This window comes from Hyaena hyaena, unplaced genomic scaffold (genome assembly GCF_003009895.1).
Source record: "Hyaena hyaena isolate Hyena2069 unplaced genomic scaffold, ASM300989v1 scaffold_385, whole genome shotgun sequence".
Lineage (NCBI taxonomy): Eukaryota > Metazoa > Chordata > Mammalia > Carnivora > Hyaenidae > Hyaena > Hyaena hyaena.
Window position 1 is genome coordinate 1,323,881 of NW_024081022.1, and position 14,760 is coordinate 1,338,640.

At 63.3% G+C, this 14,760-nt stretch overlaps 2 protein-coding genes across 8 annotated transcripts in view; both read left to right on the forward strand.

Annotated features, from left to right (window-relative positions):
* The first annotated feature begins 1,259 nt into the window (after positions 1-1,259).
* On the forward strand, positions 1,260-14,448 carry LOC120244744 (brevican core protein). Of its 7 annotated transcripts, none has more exons than XM_039251490.1 (10): positions 1,260-1,415; positions 4,789-4,898; positions 5,433-5,807; positions 6,128-6,302; positions 6,565-6,692; positions 7,172-7,465; positions 9,155-9,376; positions 9,888-10,535; positions 13,530-13,637; positions 14,041-14,448. In XM_039251490.1, the coding sequence occupies exons 2-10, from the start codon at positions 4,808-4,810 to the stop codon at positions 14,265-14,267; spliced, it is 2,268 nt and encodes a 755-aa protein (XP_039107421.1). In that variant the 5' UTR covers positions 1,260-1,415; positions 4,789-4,807; the 3' UTR covers positions 14,268-14,448. The 7 variants fall into 7 exon arrangements, with proteins under 7 accessions (XP_039107421.1, XP_039107415.1, XP_039107419.1 ...); XM_039251484.1 differs by having other exon boundaries at positions 1,260-1,411; XM_039251486.1 differs by lacking the exon at positions 1,260-1,415 and adding an exon at positions 2,232-2,256.
* The window catches only part of LOC120244654 (brevican core protein-like), a 14,775-nt gene continuing 2,601 nt past the window's right edge, over positions 2,587-14,760 (forward strand). The window contains exon 1 of the mRNA XM_039251288.1: positions 2,587-2,608. Coding sequence (XP_039107219.1) covers positions 2,587-2,608 — 22 coding nt within the window. The remainder of the gene's footprint in view (positions 2,609-14,760) is intronic.

Consider the following 14,760-nt stretch of genomic DNA (forward strand, 5'->3'; position numbering starts at 1 on the left):
CCGCACTAGATGGGTGTCCAGGGAGAGGCCAGAATTCTACCTTTAGCTCCTCAAAGATTCAGGGAGGAGTTTCTTGTGAGCTTCTAGAAAGCCCTTTGGCACCAAGTCCACAGCACTGGGCGTAGAGTCCAGGCAGTGGTGACGGGGGCAGCTGGGGCATCGGCAGAGGGCAGCCCCGAGTCCCGTACAGGAGGGAGGGACGTGGGTGCCATTTAAATGGAAGGACAGACACCTGTCCTGAGGCTGATTTGCAGCACAGGCACCTCACGGACATTTTGGGGGTGCTGCCGGAGATTATGGGGATCAAATCCCCCACATGCTGGTCGCCCGGAAAGGGAACCCGGGCAACTGCCTGTGCCCCGGGGCTCTGCTTCAAGTCCCGGGAGGGAGGGGGAAGAGAGAGGAGGAGCAGAGAGGGCCTGGGAAAGCGGAGGGGAGAGGAGGCCCTGGGGCAGGGGCGGGGGCATCATTGGTATTCTGAGGCGGCCCCCACGGCCGGGCAGCCCTCGAGGCCCACCCCCTGGCACCGGGCTGCACATTCATCAGCCGCAGCCCTGGCCGGGGGAGCCCTCTGGGCTCCCAGCAACGCCTGTGTGTTGCACACTGGTTGGCATGACCTGCGTGTCCACGCAGTGCCCCTGCCCCCGCCACACGTCCAGAGAGTCCCTGACTTGCTCGGCTGACCCGCGCCTCTGCTGTCTAACCTCCGCCGCTGTGCTGCAAAGTCAGCCGCCCTCTGTGCAGGGGTGGGAGCGCCCCGCAGTCAGACCCAACCAGAGCTCCCAACAGGGAGGTGGCCACGGTCGTTCGCACCTCTTCCTGCCTCCCCCGAAGGGCCCCCTCCCCCACGTTTATGCCCCCGTCATCCTTCCCTTACTGTCCAAGTCTGGGTCCCTCCTGCTCGCCCCTTGCCCAACGGGAGTCCCTCGGGGAGTCTCACTGCCCTCCCCCCGGCTGCAATCCCGGCCGCGGCTCCGCGAGCGCCCCCTGCCCGCCCCTCCGCCGCCCTCCGCAGCCGCGTCGCGGCCTCTCCGGCCGGAACCATGTCCTACTTCGCACGTCCTTGCTCTCGCGGCTGCCGCCGGGAACGGACGCAGAGGAGGCAGCGGGTCGCGTGACCTTCGCGAGCCCCCCGCGTCCCCGGCCAGGGGGCGGGGGCGGCCCCGGGGAGGGGAGGGGCGGGACGGGGGCGGGGGGAAGAAAGGGGGTTTTGTGCGGCGCCCGCCGGCCCGGCGCCCTCTTCCGAGCGCCCTGCGGGCCCGGCGTCTCCTCGCGCCCGCGCAGTCCCCGCCGCAGTCGGCTGCAGCCGCAGGACCGAGCGTGGACCCGGAGGAGAGCCCGGAGGAGAGCCCGGAGGAGGCGGCAAACTTGGCGGTGCCGCAGCCTCGCCCCGGCCCTCGGCCGCCTGCCGGTAGGTGAGCGCGCGCGCCGCCGGGGCGCCCGGACCCTGGAGGGAGGCGGCGGGTCCGCGCCCCCAGCCCCGCCGCCCTTGCCTCCCGGGGCGCCGGCGCCCCCCGGCCCGCGGACCCCGCCGCCCCCCGAGTCTGATGGGAACGCCCCCCATTCCACCCCCTCCCCTGGGTCCCCACGGCCTCCTGGCTGCGCGCTCCGGTGCCAGCGCCCCGTCCAGATTCCGACCTTGTCTGGGGCGCGCGGTCGGGCAGGAGGAGCCGGGAAGCGGCCCTTCTTCTGGGGACCCCCTCCCCGGAGCCACAGCTGGGGGGTCCGGGCGCCGCCTGGAGCCGGGGTCCCAACTCTGCCACTCACTTTCTGTGTGACCTTGGACGAGTTAGTTGACCTCCCTGAACCTGGGGTTCCTCATTCGGTGTAAGGGACAGACAGCATTTTTCTCAAAGTTAAGGTTATACACGGGAAGCCTTTTTGAGAGGCCTGATCAGGTAGACGGAATTCCGGTTACCAGCCCTGCTTACCTTTCTAGCACTGCCCGCGGGCTGGGAACCCCCGGCCCAGGGTCCTTACACGTTCCTCCCCTCGCTCAGAATAGCTCTGCCCACGTGCTTCCAGTGGGACCCAGACATTTGCCATCAGTTTTGCTAGCGCTGTGAGTGTCTGCATGACTTCTATTCCAGATAATGGCAGTGAGATCCAGGGTCGCTGTTATCCACGGACCCCCCCCCACTACCCCTCCCCACCCCCCGCCGCCCCCCACAGCACTGCCAGCCCCGTGTTGTCAGGGCTCACTCGGCACCGTCCACCTTTCAGGTTCTGAACTAGAGGAGCTGCAGTAGCTGGGCAGTGAGTGATGCTGATAGTATTGCTCGCTGCGCTGCTGATCAGTAGGGCCGTTTGTGCGACTTCTCTGCTAGAGAACCTGGCTTCTCGCGAGCACGTTCGGGCTCACGCAGCCACCAAAGGGGACAGCTCGGAGCTTCCCTCCTGCTGAGCCTGCTGAGAACTGGAAGCTGGTTCCTATGGGGCTGACCTTGGACTGCCAGCGGGGAGCGGGGGGCACTCAGCACGGAGAGGGTGGGAGTTGGGTGTGTGTACGCATGGGTGGGCACACGCGCGCACACGCACGCACATGTGGCCTGGTCTTGATGCCAGTCCTCTGTGCCTGTGAGGGAGATGGACGTCCGTGGTCCGACGGGAATGACGAGGTAACAAGAGGGAAGTTTCCTGAACAGCTTGGAAACTCAAGGCAAGGGCAGAAATGAGTTGGAGCAGGGAAGGGCGAGCTGGAGAGGGGGACGGTGTGGCACAGGGAAGGGACAGGAAGACGGCCGAGCCCTCTGGGACAGAGACAGAGAGGGCATCCGGCTCTGGAGGACAGCGGAGGGAGTGCAGAGGCCGGTGCCTGCGCGGAGGCTGGTGCCCAGTGTGGGGGCGACTCCGTTTTCTCGGGACTCCTAGCTGCTCCAGGATGGGGCTGAAGCCCAAGCTTGGGGGGCTTGGCAGTGGGGTGGGGGCAGCGCAGGGGTCTCCGACTGGGGCAACCACATAATCCAGGCCCCTCTGGTCAGTGACCCCCATTCCCGGAGATGGGGGTGGGCGAGCCTCCATGCCCGGGCTGGCCAGGGCCCCATCAGCCTCACACCTTCTCCCTTTACCCTTCAAGACAGAGGTGAGAGGGGGGTCCAGGGTGTCGGTCCCAGAGTGGCTCCAAATATATGGGTTTCTGGGCCACTTGTCAGAAAGCTGGGACCTGGTCTGTGAGCAGCTCCGGCTCCAGCCCAGAGAGAGGGAAGGGAAGGCGCCAGAAAGGGGCCTGGCCCGGGGCCTGGCCCCAGCTAAGATGGAAGGGGACAGTCTGCCTAGCACCCGGCAGGCACCAGCTGCTCCCGCCAAACGCTCCACCCTCATCCCCAGAGAGCAGTGCTCCCGAGTGCTCCCATGCCCAGAGCCGGTCTCAGCGTCCTCTGATCTGGCCCCATCCAGAGAGACCCTGGACATCTGGCTCCCGTCACTCCTTCCCCAAGTCTGACTCTGAGGCAGTGAAGGCCCGCCGTGGTGGCGGAAATGGAGGTTACAGTGGTGGGGAGGCCCTGACATCCCTGCGGGGACTTGGGAGAGAGGCTCAGGCTCAGGAAGGGGGAGACATGCATGAAGGCAGCGCCTGCGAGGGCATAGAAGGTGGAGGTTGAACAATGGGCCCAGAGTGGGAATGAACCTGATCTCTAGGAAGTCGTGCCTGTGGTCTAACCTGCGTCCCTCCTGCTGCACCATTGGCCTAGTCCATGGTCTTCGTGCTCTGCTAAGCGTAGCCCGGCCGGTAAGGATGATGTCGGATGCCAGCCCTGCTGGTACCTGACTCGGCCTGGCCGGGCACTCTGGGTCAGCCTTATCCCTCTCTGCCCCTCTGGGTTCCATTTCTCAATGTCACCTCTCTCCCCACCCCTCCGTTATGAGAGTGTAAGTTCTTTGAGACCCGCAGAGGAATCTTCTGGGTTCTCACAGTGTCTGATAGCCAAGAGAGCAAGAGAGAGATGGCCCCTCCCATTTATTCTCCCCCTCCCTGAGCCCACCCCCCCAGCCTAGGACTGGGCGGGGGAAAGGAGAGGCTGGATGGAAGCCAGACTGGCAGAGACAGGGGCTTTGTCCCAGCTGGTCTCTGAGCCAGGAGATCCGGTGGGAAAGCCCGTGCCAGGCAGAAAGGAAGGCTGGGAAGAAGGGAGAAGGCGGCCAAGAGGGGGTGGAGGGTGCGACGAGTAAAGAGAAGAGTTTCCTTATAAGTTAACAGTGGGGTAGGGAGCGGTCAGGGAGGAGCTGGGCTAGAGAGAAGTTGTGCGGTGCCCAGGTTCAGTCTAGGAGGCCCTCCTGGAAAAGGCCAGGTGGGTGTGGTACTCAGGGAGGAAGGGGCAGGAAGGGAATGTTGGAAAGGTACTGGGGCAGCAGGAGGCTCTGGGTTTGAGGAAGGAACTCTTCCCTTTGGGAAGAGCAGAGGGAATTGTTAAGTATTATAGCACCCACCACTCATGCTTGGAGCATTTATTGAGCTCCTGCTGTGTGCCTGCAACTGTGCATTTGTACAGGGGTTTTAGGGTAGAAAGCACATAGCCTCACACCCTGTGAGGTGGTCGTAATGGTGATCTTTTACAAGTAAGTAAACAAAGGCCCAGAGAACTTAAGGAACTTTCTTCAATTCACGCAGCAAGTTGACTAGTGCCCACGTCTGGGTTCCGAGGAAGAGCCCCCTGGCGGGGAGGCAGGATCGGAAATGAGGCTGTGAACAGTGAGCAGGGGACAGTGGGCGTCTTGGGCCAGGATATGTGTGGTCGGGAGCCGGGGGGGGGTCCACCTTGAAGTCTAACCCCATCTTTCCTCCTCAAGTCCCTCCACCAGCCTGAGCATGGCCCCGCTGTCCCTGCCCCTGCTGGCGGTCCTGGCCCTGGCCCGGGGCCCCGCGGCCTCAGCTGATGCCCTGGAAGGGGACAGCTCAGGTAAGCCACCCCACTCGGGGTCCCTGTCTCCGTCTCCTGCGTCTCCCCTATGGGAGGGGGCGGCTCTTGTTCGGTCCCACCAACCTCTTCCAGCCTTAGGGGACCCAGGGGGGAGACGGGATTGGGGGGACTGTGGGGAAAGGCCTGGCCTGGGACACTTGGGGGTAAGGGAAGAGCTGTGGTCTCTGGTAGGGGAGGGGAGGGGCAGGCTGCCCATCTCTAGGGTGCGGAGGGATGAATGGGGCAGGGGGAGAAATCGTGCAGGTGAGTCCGAGGGGAACCCTGAGGACAGGGCTGGAGGACCCAGGGGGCGAGGTTAGAAAACCTGGGGTGCAGCCTGGGAATCTTGCGCTGATGCTGGGCCACTCGGGGCAGAGCCGACCGGGAGACTTTGGGGACAGGTCTGGAGGGGGTGCGGGGTGGGCATGCAGGACCTTGGCCGCGGGGGGCGCGTGGAAACCCCCCCCGGGGGGGAGGGGGACGCCGCGGACCCAGGCGCCTGAGTCCCAGGCGGCCCCACCTGCCCACCCACAGAGGACCGGGCCTTCCGCGTGCGCATTGCCGGCGACGCGCCTCTGCAGGGCGTGCTGGGCGGCGCCCTCACCATCCCGTGCCACGTTCACTACCTGCGGCCGCCGCCGGGCCGCCGGGCCGTGCTGGGCTCCCCGCGGGTCAAGTGGACCTTCCTGTCCGGGGGCCGGGAGGCCGAGGTGCTGGTGGCGCGGGGGCTGCGCGTCAAGGTGAGCGAGGCCTACCGGTTCCGCGTGGCGCTGCCCGCCTACCCGGCGACGCTCACCGACGTCTCCCTGACGCTGAGCGAGCTGCGGCCCAACGACTCTGGCATCTACCGCTGCGAGGTCCAGCACGGCATAGACGACAGCAGCGACGCCGTGGAGGTCAAGGTCAAAGGTGAGGGCAGGAGGGAGGCAGGTTCCTGGGGGGGGGAGGAAGGACCGCTGCCCCCGGGAGCCCACAGTCTGAGGGGGAAGCAAACGCACCTGTGACAGGCACAGACCGAGCTGGAAAAGGGGTGCGTAGCTACAAGCCTTTGTCACCTCCTTTCTCTCTTCAGGTGGAGGAAATCCTACTCACAGTCTAACTTAAGCCCCTCATGCTGTAGAGTGAGCGCAATTTGGACTTTCCCCCTTGTGTCCAGGGGAGTGGCAAGGAGGGTGAGGGGAGGCCAGTTTGGGGGTGACCACGCCTCACGGCTCCTGTCTGCCCCTCAGGGGTCGTCTTTCTCTACCGGGAGGGCTCTGCCCGCTACGCTTTCTCCTTCGCCCGGGCCCAGGAGGCCTGTGCCCGCATCGGAGCCCGCATTGCCACCCCGGAGCAGCTCTACGCCGCCTACCTCGGGGGCTATGAGCAGTGTGATGCTGGCTGGCTGTCCGACCAGACCGTGAGGTGGGCGGGGGGGGGGGCAGTGGGCAGGGCTTCTACTTGTGTCTGGTGGCGCTGGCCCCGGGCACTGCCAGGGGCTGCCCGCTGCCTCAGGCCAGCTGCACAGGGCTCCCTGCCTCCCGGGAATGAGGGTGGGTGAGGACCCTGCCCTGGGGGGTGTCCCTGCAGAGCTGGGAAGACAACCGGGCCGCCTTGAAGGGCAGTGTGGTTCAGGAGGGGCATCCCTGGAGGGCTCCCTGATGAAGGCGTCTGTACTCGCTCCCAGGTATCCCATCCAGACCCCGCGGGAGGCCTGTTACGGAGACATGGATGGCTTCCCTGGGGTCCGGAACTACGGCGTGGTGGACCCGGATGACCTCTATGATGTCTACTGCTATGCCGAAGACCTAAATGGTGATTGGGGGTGAGGCGTTCTCAGGCTTGAGCCCCTTCTCCGGTGCTGCCTGGAGGTCCTCAGGGGCCTCTGCTGGGCCTGCCGTCCCTCACGGGTTCAAGCAGGCATCTGGGGGGGGCGTCCAGAGACACGACCAGTGTCCCTCCTCCAAATGCAGCCGTGGAAGCACGTTCACGGCCAAAGTCTCCGACAGGTGGGACGAGACTGAGTTTGCGTCTGACTCTGCAGCTCTCCGCTCTTAGCCTCTCTGGGCCTCGCTTACCTTCTTTGCAGAAGGAGGAAGTTGAGCCAGGCTCCTCTGAGTAATAACATCTGTCCTGAGGTTCTACCCCAACTTTGACCTTGAAATAGGGAATTTGACTCCGTGTCACAGATGAGGAGACTGAGGCCCAGAGAAGCCAGCCTAGGGTCTCTGCGGGAGCCCAGGGTACAAGGGGCTCCCAGCTCCCTGGTGACCCGGCCCCCTCTTCCCTACCAGGAGAGCTGTTCCTGGGCGCCCCTCCAGACAAGCTGACGTTGGAGGAGGCACGGGCATACTGCCGGGAGCGGGGTGCACAGATTGCCACCACGGGCCAGCTGTATGCAGCCTGGGATGGTGGCCTGGACCGCTGCAGCCCCGGCTGGCTGGCCGATGGCAGCGTGCGCTACCCCATCGTCACGCCCAGCCAGCGCTGTGGCGGGGGCCTGCCTGGTGTCAAGACTCTCTTCCTCTTCCCCAACCAGACCGGCTTCCCGGACAAGTACAGCCGCTTCAACGTCTACTGCTTCCGAGGTGAGCCGGCCCCCCGCAGACGCCGAGCCCCCTCTCTCTCTGTCAGACAGACGGACTTGAGCCCTCTGGCCCCACGCAGCCCTGTCCAGTTTTGCTCAGGTCTTTGTTCCAGTTAGCCTAATGGCCTTCAAGAGCCCTTGGGGTGGGGGGTGGGGGTTCCGGAACCTTCAGCTCGCGGGTGTCAGATCTTTAACCACCAAGTATTGACAGGCAGACACAGTTTCCCCCACAGGGAGCAGGTCCTCAAGGATGGTTGGGTGCAGAGATGGCCTCCTGGTCACAGCTTATATTGGGGGCTGAAAGGAAGGTGGTGCCTAGGATGCCCAGAGGCACCCCCAGTGACTGAAGTCAGGGAGGCAGTGGCATGGGGCGTGTGGGTCCTGGCTTGAGGTGTGGGCCCGCAGAGCTGAGACAAGGGCTGGAGGCAAAAATGAAGGGAGAATACACAGCCTTTCCCTTTGGGGGGGCTCCTACGCTGAAGGGGGAGACCTGCGTCTGCCCTGGGAGCCCCCAGTCTGAGGGAGGACGAGATGCCTGGCCCTCAGCACGAGGAGAGGCTAAGAAAGCATTACTTCTATGGACAGATCTCCAAACATATTCAGCCTGGGGCTGGGGAGTGGTGGGGAAGTGGCGTCTAGGGGAAGGCAGGTCCATCTGGAAAGGCCAACCGGAAGGCAGATGGTGACGATCATAGTGATAGTGAACGTGTCTATACGCTGATTCCGTGCCAAGTACTGTTCCGGGAAGACGCGGAAAGAGGGGCTGGACGGAGGAGGGGCTGGATGGAGAGGCTGGCTGGCTGGGAACAGGTGGAGGACAGAGGCCGGCAAGGACACAGGTTTGCTTGTCTGGCGTGAGCAGGGCTCACTGGAGCAAGTGATGGGGGCGGGACGTGCTGTGCTCTCCCGTCTGGCTGAGCACAGGCAGCCCTCGGGGCTTTTCTTAGCCTAATTCCACCGCCGCTTCATTGGTTTTCTGATCTCGGCTCTCTTCTCCGAAGACAAGGTAATCCATTCGAAAGCTCTGTTGTGTGAAGGGAGCAGCTCCTGGAAGGACGGGGTGGCCCCTTCCTTTGCCTTCTTGCTCGGATTCTGAGACCCTCGGGTGGCGACTGTTGAGTGTCCCTCCTGCACTCCACCCTTCGGCTCTCCTGAGTGATGCCCACCTGGCCCCTTGCATTTCAAAAGTCTCAGGAGCCCTGGGAGCCCTCACACCTTGCTCCCAAGGTGTCCCGAGGAGCTGACTGCCTCTGTGCCCTTACTCAAGGGAATCTCTCTCCCCTGAGCCTTTCCTGACCACTCTATCTAAAGTAGGCCTTCTCATCGTTCTATTTCCTTTTTCTGCCCGAGTGTTCTTTATATGTTAGCACTACATGTGTATTTGTTTATTATGTAGCTAAGTTATACACTCCCCTTAGGGCAGGAGGCTTGCTGCCCTTTTTTCTCCACTCTCTCCTCAGTGCCCAGAAGACTCCGTGTCCTGACACAGAGTGGGCACTTAATTAATGCCTGAGGAATGAGTGATGAAGGTGGTGGTGTTCCCTGGGTCTCATGGGTCCTCCCATGAGAGATGAGTGAGAACTGAGAGAATTTCATGGTCTCTGAGTCTAACCCAGAGCCCTCACGTTCAGGCTGTGACTGAAGGCAAAGTCACCTATTTAACCTTCTACTGACACCTTCCTCTTCGCAGACTCTGGCCAGCCCTCCGCCACGCCTGACGCCTCCCACCCAGCCTCTGACGGGCTGGAGGCCATTGTCACCGTGACGGAGACCCTGGAGGAGCTGCAGCTGCCCCGGGAGGCCGTGGAGAGAGAGTCCCGGGGAGCCATCTACTCCATCCCCGTGGTGGAGGATGGGGGAGGCGGAGGCTCCACTCCGGAAGACCCAGCAGAGGCCCCTAGGACCCTCCTCGGTAACTGGAGTGGCTTAGTAAGAGAAGTTGGGGGCGAGGCTGCAACCCCAGGGTGCTGGGCTTATGGCCGGCATGACCGCCCCGTCCTTTCTCAGCATCTCGATGATGCAGGGTCCGTCTCCAGAACTCTCCCACCCTTCGCCTTTCCGGCACATTCCACTCCAGACTCTCCGGCTCTGGGAAGGAGGGTGCTCCCTGCTTTGTTCCCTCCTCCCCCTTACCGACCCAAAATAGACTAGAGAATTTTAAGACAAGGAGAGGGAGGTGCAATGACTATGCTTTTTACTGGGCTAATTAATGACAGCTCACAGAGCCTTCTCCAGGTAGCCTCGGTATTGCAGCTCGAGTTGAAGGTCCTCAGGTGGGGAGGGAAGACAGCCCATCCAGGGCAGCCCCCGCCCCCTCCCCTGCGGGCCTCCCCCTCCCCAGCCCCGCCTTCCTTCCCCCCCTTTCGGGCTTCCGGGGCGGGCGGGTGCTGTCCGTGGTGCTGAACCACCTGTGCTTTGTCTAGAATTCGAAACCCAGTCCATTGTACCTCCCCTGGGGTCCTCAGAAGAGGAAGGCAAGGCTTTGGAGGAAGAAGAGAAATACATGGATGAAGAAGATAAAGAGGAGGAGGGAGAGGAGCAGGTGGAGGACGAGGCCCTGTGGGCCTGGCCCAGCGAGCTCGGCAGCCCGGACCCAGAGCCTCCTCTCCCTACGGAGCCAGTCCCAGAGGAGTGGCTCTCCCGTGCCTCCCCGCCGCCAGCGAGGGCGGTGCTACAGCCTGGAGCATCACCACCCCCCGGTGGAGAGCCAGAGGCCCCCAGGCCTCCAGGGGTCCTGGGACCCCCCACGGAGGCTCTGCCCACTCCCCAGAACGGGAAACTGGCATCCCCACCACCTTCCGCTCCGGTTGGGGAGAGAGAGGTGGGGGAGGAGGCTGGGGGTCCTGAGCTGTCTGGGGTCCCTCGAGGAGAGAGTGAGGAGACAGGGAGCTCTGAGGAGACCCCCGCCCTGCTTCCAGCCACACAGGCCCCTGAGGGTGCCGGGGAACTGGAGGCCCCCTCTGAAGAGAATTCTGGAAGAACTGTCCCAGCAGGGACCTCAGTGCGGGTTCAGCCGGTGCTGCCCACTGACAGCGCCAGCCAAGGCGGAGTGGCCGTGGCCCCCTCATCAGGTAACTTTGCCCAAGGCTCAACCTCCCTCTTCCTCCTCCTCCCCTTTCTCCCCCTGAAGCTCTGGGTCACGTGACCTATGGTCCTTTAACCGCCATTGCCCCAGCCTCTCCTGTCCTTCGTCTTCATTGCCTGTACACCTCTGCCTGTGAGTTTCCAGCCTTGCACACCAGCTCTCTGATTTCTCACCTCATGACCCCCAACTCCATGGCCCCACCCCGTAACTCCGGCCCCACCACTGCCCTCCTGAGACTCTTTCCTGCCCTTGGCTTCGTTCGGCCCCACAGAACACCCTCCTTTCTAATGCGATAGGCGGCCCCGGGTCCCTATTATACTCTTCAGGGCCCCTGCCCCTCTCCTACTACCCCCTTCCCTCCCCTTCAGACACCCCCCTGATGTCAGGGAAGCCTGGGGTCAGCCGCTGGGGTCTAGAAGAGCCTGTACCCCCACAGAGCCTTAAGCGACTACTTCTGTGAAGTATTTTTTTGACTGTTTCATGGAAAACAAGCCTTGGAAATAAATCTCTATTAAACCACTTTATAACCAAAACTCTGGCACCCTCTGTCTGCACCCCCAGCTGCCTGCCCTTTTCATCCCCTGGGTTTGTGTTACAGGCAGCTCCCTCGCTCTCTCCTGTCTCCCTTGCTCTCCACGCCTCTGCCTCCCCTCTTCATCCTCAGCCAGCGCCCTTTCCTGCCCACCAGCCTAACACTGCTCACTCTTCCCTCACCCCCTCTCAGGCTCTCCTCTGCCTTTCTTCCCAACTGCCGGGAGCGCAGATCTGACTGTACAGAGAAGTCACTGTCCATCCATCCATGGGACTGCGAGCAGTTGTCCCTCACTCCCGATGGGGAGAAACCCCCACCAGCCTGAGTGTGTGTGTGTGTGTGTGTGTGTGTGTATGCATGTGCACGCTTGTATTCATTTCCGATCCATCTGGATGGCTCCCATGTAGAGCCATACATACAGACTCCTAATAGAGAAAGCCCATCTTAGCATAGAGGCCCAAACTGGCATCCAGGCACCCCAGCCTCCCCCTCGGCACAACTCAGCAGGGAGACAGTATCTAACTTTCATCCCTCTGCCCATGGCCTCCCCCTTCTTCACTAACCCCTGCACGAAAGACCACCCCACCCCTAGGAAGAATGGCCTCACCTTCCCTGAACCAAAGGATCGCCAAGTCCCTAATGCTGGAGAAGACCAAATCAGGAGGCGAGGAAGAGGGAATGTGGAGGTGGGGACAGGGGTGGGGAGTCAGGCTCTGGGCTCTGAGAGAAGCCGTACCCATCCAGGGAAGGCTGAGGTTCCCAGTGGGGATCCCTGGAGAAGGCTGGGATCCGCCCGGTCCCAGGACCACCCTTCCTACAAGGTCCAGGGCGGGCTGGGGGCCCCTGCATCACACCCAGGCTCCCCCATGCCAACTCCTGGCTCCCTGACCAGCTGGCCTTGGAGTTCAGTGCTGTGTGCGTTGCGAGGGGGTTGGTGGGAAGAGAAGCAGGGGAAGTCTCTGCAGGATTGTAGTTCCCCCACCTGGAGGGTGACCGATGTCCTCTGGCGCTGCCGTTACAGCAGGAGTGAAGAACTTTCTGGTTGTGTACAGCAGTTGGCCCCAAGAAGGGGGGAGGAAGGAAGAGCAGAAAGTCTCAGGAAGGAGTTCCTTTGCCCCCACTCTGTCTGCCCTGGGGTGGGGGTGGGGGCTATGGCCTGGGTGGACAACCAGGGACCAAGTGTGGAAGTCCCCGTCCCCCAGGGCTCCTGCCCTCTGCGGGGCGCGTGCGTGCCGGGCTAGACCAAACACCTCCCTCCCCCTTCGCCCTGGGAGCCGGTGCTCCCAGCCTGGAAGAAATTGTTGGCAGGAGGAGAGGTGCCAGGGTGCGGGTGCTGGAACAGCTGATTCATTTCACCCAAAACAGCGAGGTCATCCCAGCAAAATTTTTGGATTCGACTCCAGTGTCTCCTCCCCCCCTCTGCTCTCCCCCCACCCCCACCAGGCAGAGGGAAGCACAGGGGGCCCTGCCCTTGGCTGCTGGGGGTGTGGTGTGGGCCGAAGAGTCCCGCCCGGGGGTGGTTGTACCTCCCAGGCTGAGCGCCCAGCCCTGCACTGTCAGTCTGTGGGGCCATCTTCCTCTTCCTGGCCCAGAAGGAGTAGAATGTGCCCTGTCTGAGCACTGGTCTAAGGGCAGCCACCTCCTACCCCAGGACCCACAGGGAGAGAGTCCTGAGGAGAAGGCAGGTGACGCAGCCAGACAACAGATGGCAGCTTCAGGGCAATGCGTCAGTCTAAGAGGGCTGCCTGGAGGAGAGAGCGCCTGAAGAAGGGAGAGATGGATTGGAGGGGGTTAGACTGGCTGACTGCAGAGGGCCCAGAGTGGAGGGGAGCCTGGGGACGGGATCGGTTCTTCACTATCAGCTTCTGGGGTTGTTGACTTTACCCAGTGAACAGCAAGAGGAATAGCTAGCCCCCCACCCCCACCCCTACCCCAGTATCAGGTCCCAGAAGCAGTCAAGGGCAGGCCACCCCTCACTGTTGCTATGGTGATGCTCCCCTCCTCCGGTTTCATCCAGCCCACCGAAACCAAACAGAAGTGTGCAGGGACCTGGCACAAAAACAAGGTGGTGGGGAACTAAACTCCAGGCCCAGAGAGGTAAAGTGACCTGCCCAATGTCACTCAGCAGAGCCAGGAGCCAGATAAGAGTCCAAGTCTCATGACTGACAGCCCAGTATCTTTCCCTTCAGTGGAGCTGGGTCCTGAGGGCCTTTCTGGCCACTTCCGCCCAGCCCGTTAGCCCGTGCCCACGCTGGTGGGCCCGGCAATGGCCCGCACAGGGCTGAGTCGACCCCGAAGTGGCGGGGGGCCAGGGGGGCCGGGGTGGGAGAGAACCCCGGAACTGAGCGCCGGGCCGACTTTAAGATGCTGTGAGAGCTCCCAAGACGAGGGGCTTGGGGCTGTGGATGCTGAACGGGCTCCTGGGGGACCTCACTTCTCTCCCCTCAGGCGACTGTGTCCCCAGCCCTTGCCACAATGGTGGGACATGCTTGGAGGAGGAGGAGGGGGTCCGCTGCCTGTGTTTGCCTGGCTATGGGGGGGACCTATGTGATGTTGGTGAGTGTGCTGAGCGGCAGGGGTGGGGGGTGGGGGCGGATCTGGTGCCCGGCCCGGCCCCCACCACAACGTGCTTGCTCTGGAGCCCGGAGGGCGGGCGGGCACGGGCCTTGCCATGAGTCTCCAGTTTAGGCAAATCACACAACCTCTCAAAGTCCTCACGGGTCAGGTGGCCCCTGTGGGAGGGGCGCTCCTCGACTGCCAGTTCTCTCCTGGGAAGAGACGAGGGCGCAGCCCTTCTTGGGATGGAGGGTTGGGGCTGCAGCCCCCCGTCCCCCGGCGGTCCCTGTCGCCCAGAGGTGGGAGCCATCAAGGCCCCTCATCCCTTACTGGCTGTTTGGGCCCCGAGTCCCGCCCCCTGGGGTCCCCTGCGGCCTCAGCTGCCCCCCCCTCTGTGCCCCAGGCCTCCGCTTCTGCAGTCCGGGCTGGGACGCCTTCCAGGGCGCCTGCTATAAGCACTTCTCCGCGCGGAGGAGCTGGGAGGAGGCCGAGACCCACTGCCGGACGCACGGCGCGCACCTGGCCAGCATCAGCACGCCCGAGGAGCAGAGCTTCGTCCACAGTGCGCCGCGGGCGGGGCTGGGGGGCCGTCACCTGCTCTCCCGCACTCACCCACTAACCCATCATTAGTCACGAGTGAGTGTGTGAATTAATGAACTCCCTGACTCATTGGCTCAGGTACTCATGCTTGGTTTACTTCATTCATTCATCCATTCATTCATTCATTCCCTTTTCCGTCCTGGCTCCCTCCACACGTGGGTAGGGGGGCTTCAGGCCGAGGGGGCTGGTGTTGGGGCCGGAAGCACACCTGCATCCCCCCGCGCACCCTCCTTCCCTCCCCGCCCCCCCCCCCGCTACCCCCACCCCCCACCCGGCTCCGCTGCCTCCTCCTCGGCCCCCGCTCTGACCTCGCTGAAGCCTTCTGCTCTTTTCCCAGAGCCTCCCCTTCCTGGCCCTGGTGACAGTTCTCTTCTCCCCAACACCCCCGCCCCCCCCGCGTGCCTCCCACCCGTCCTCGGGCAGCGGTTGGACCGGCCGATGGGAAAGCGGGGGGAGCGCGGGCGGGCCGCCGGGACGGGGAGCGGCGCCACCTGCTGGCAGCGGGGCTCACCGCGCACCTGCG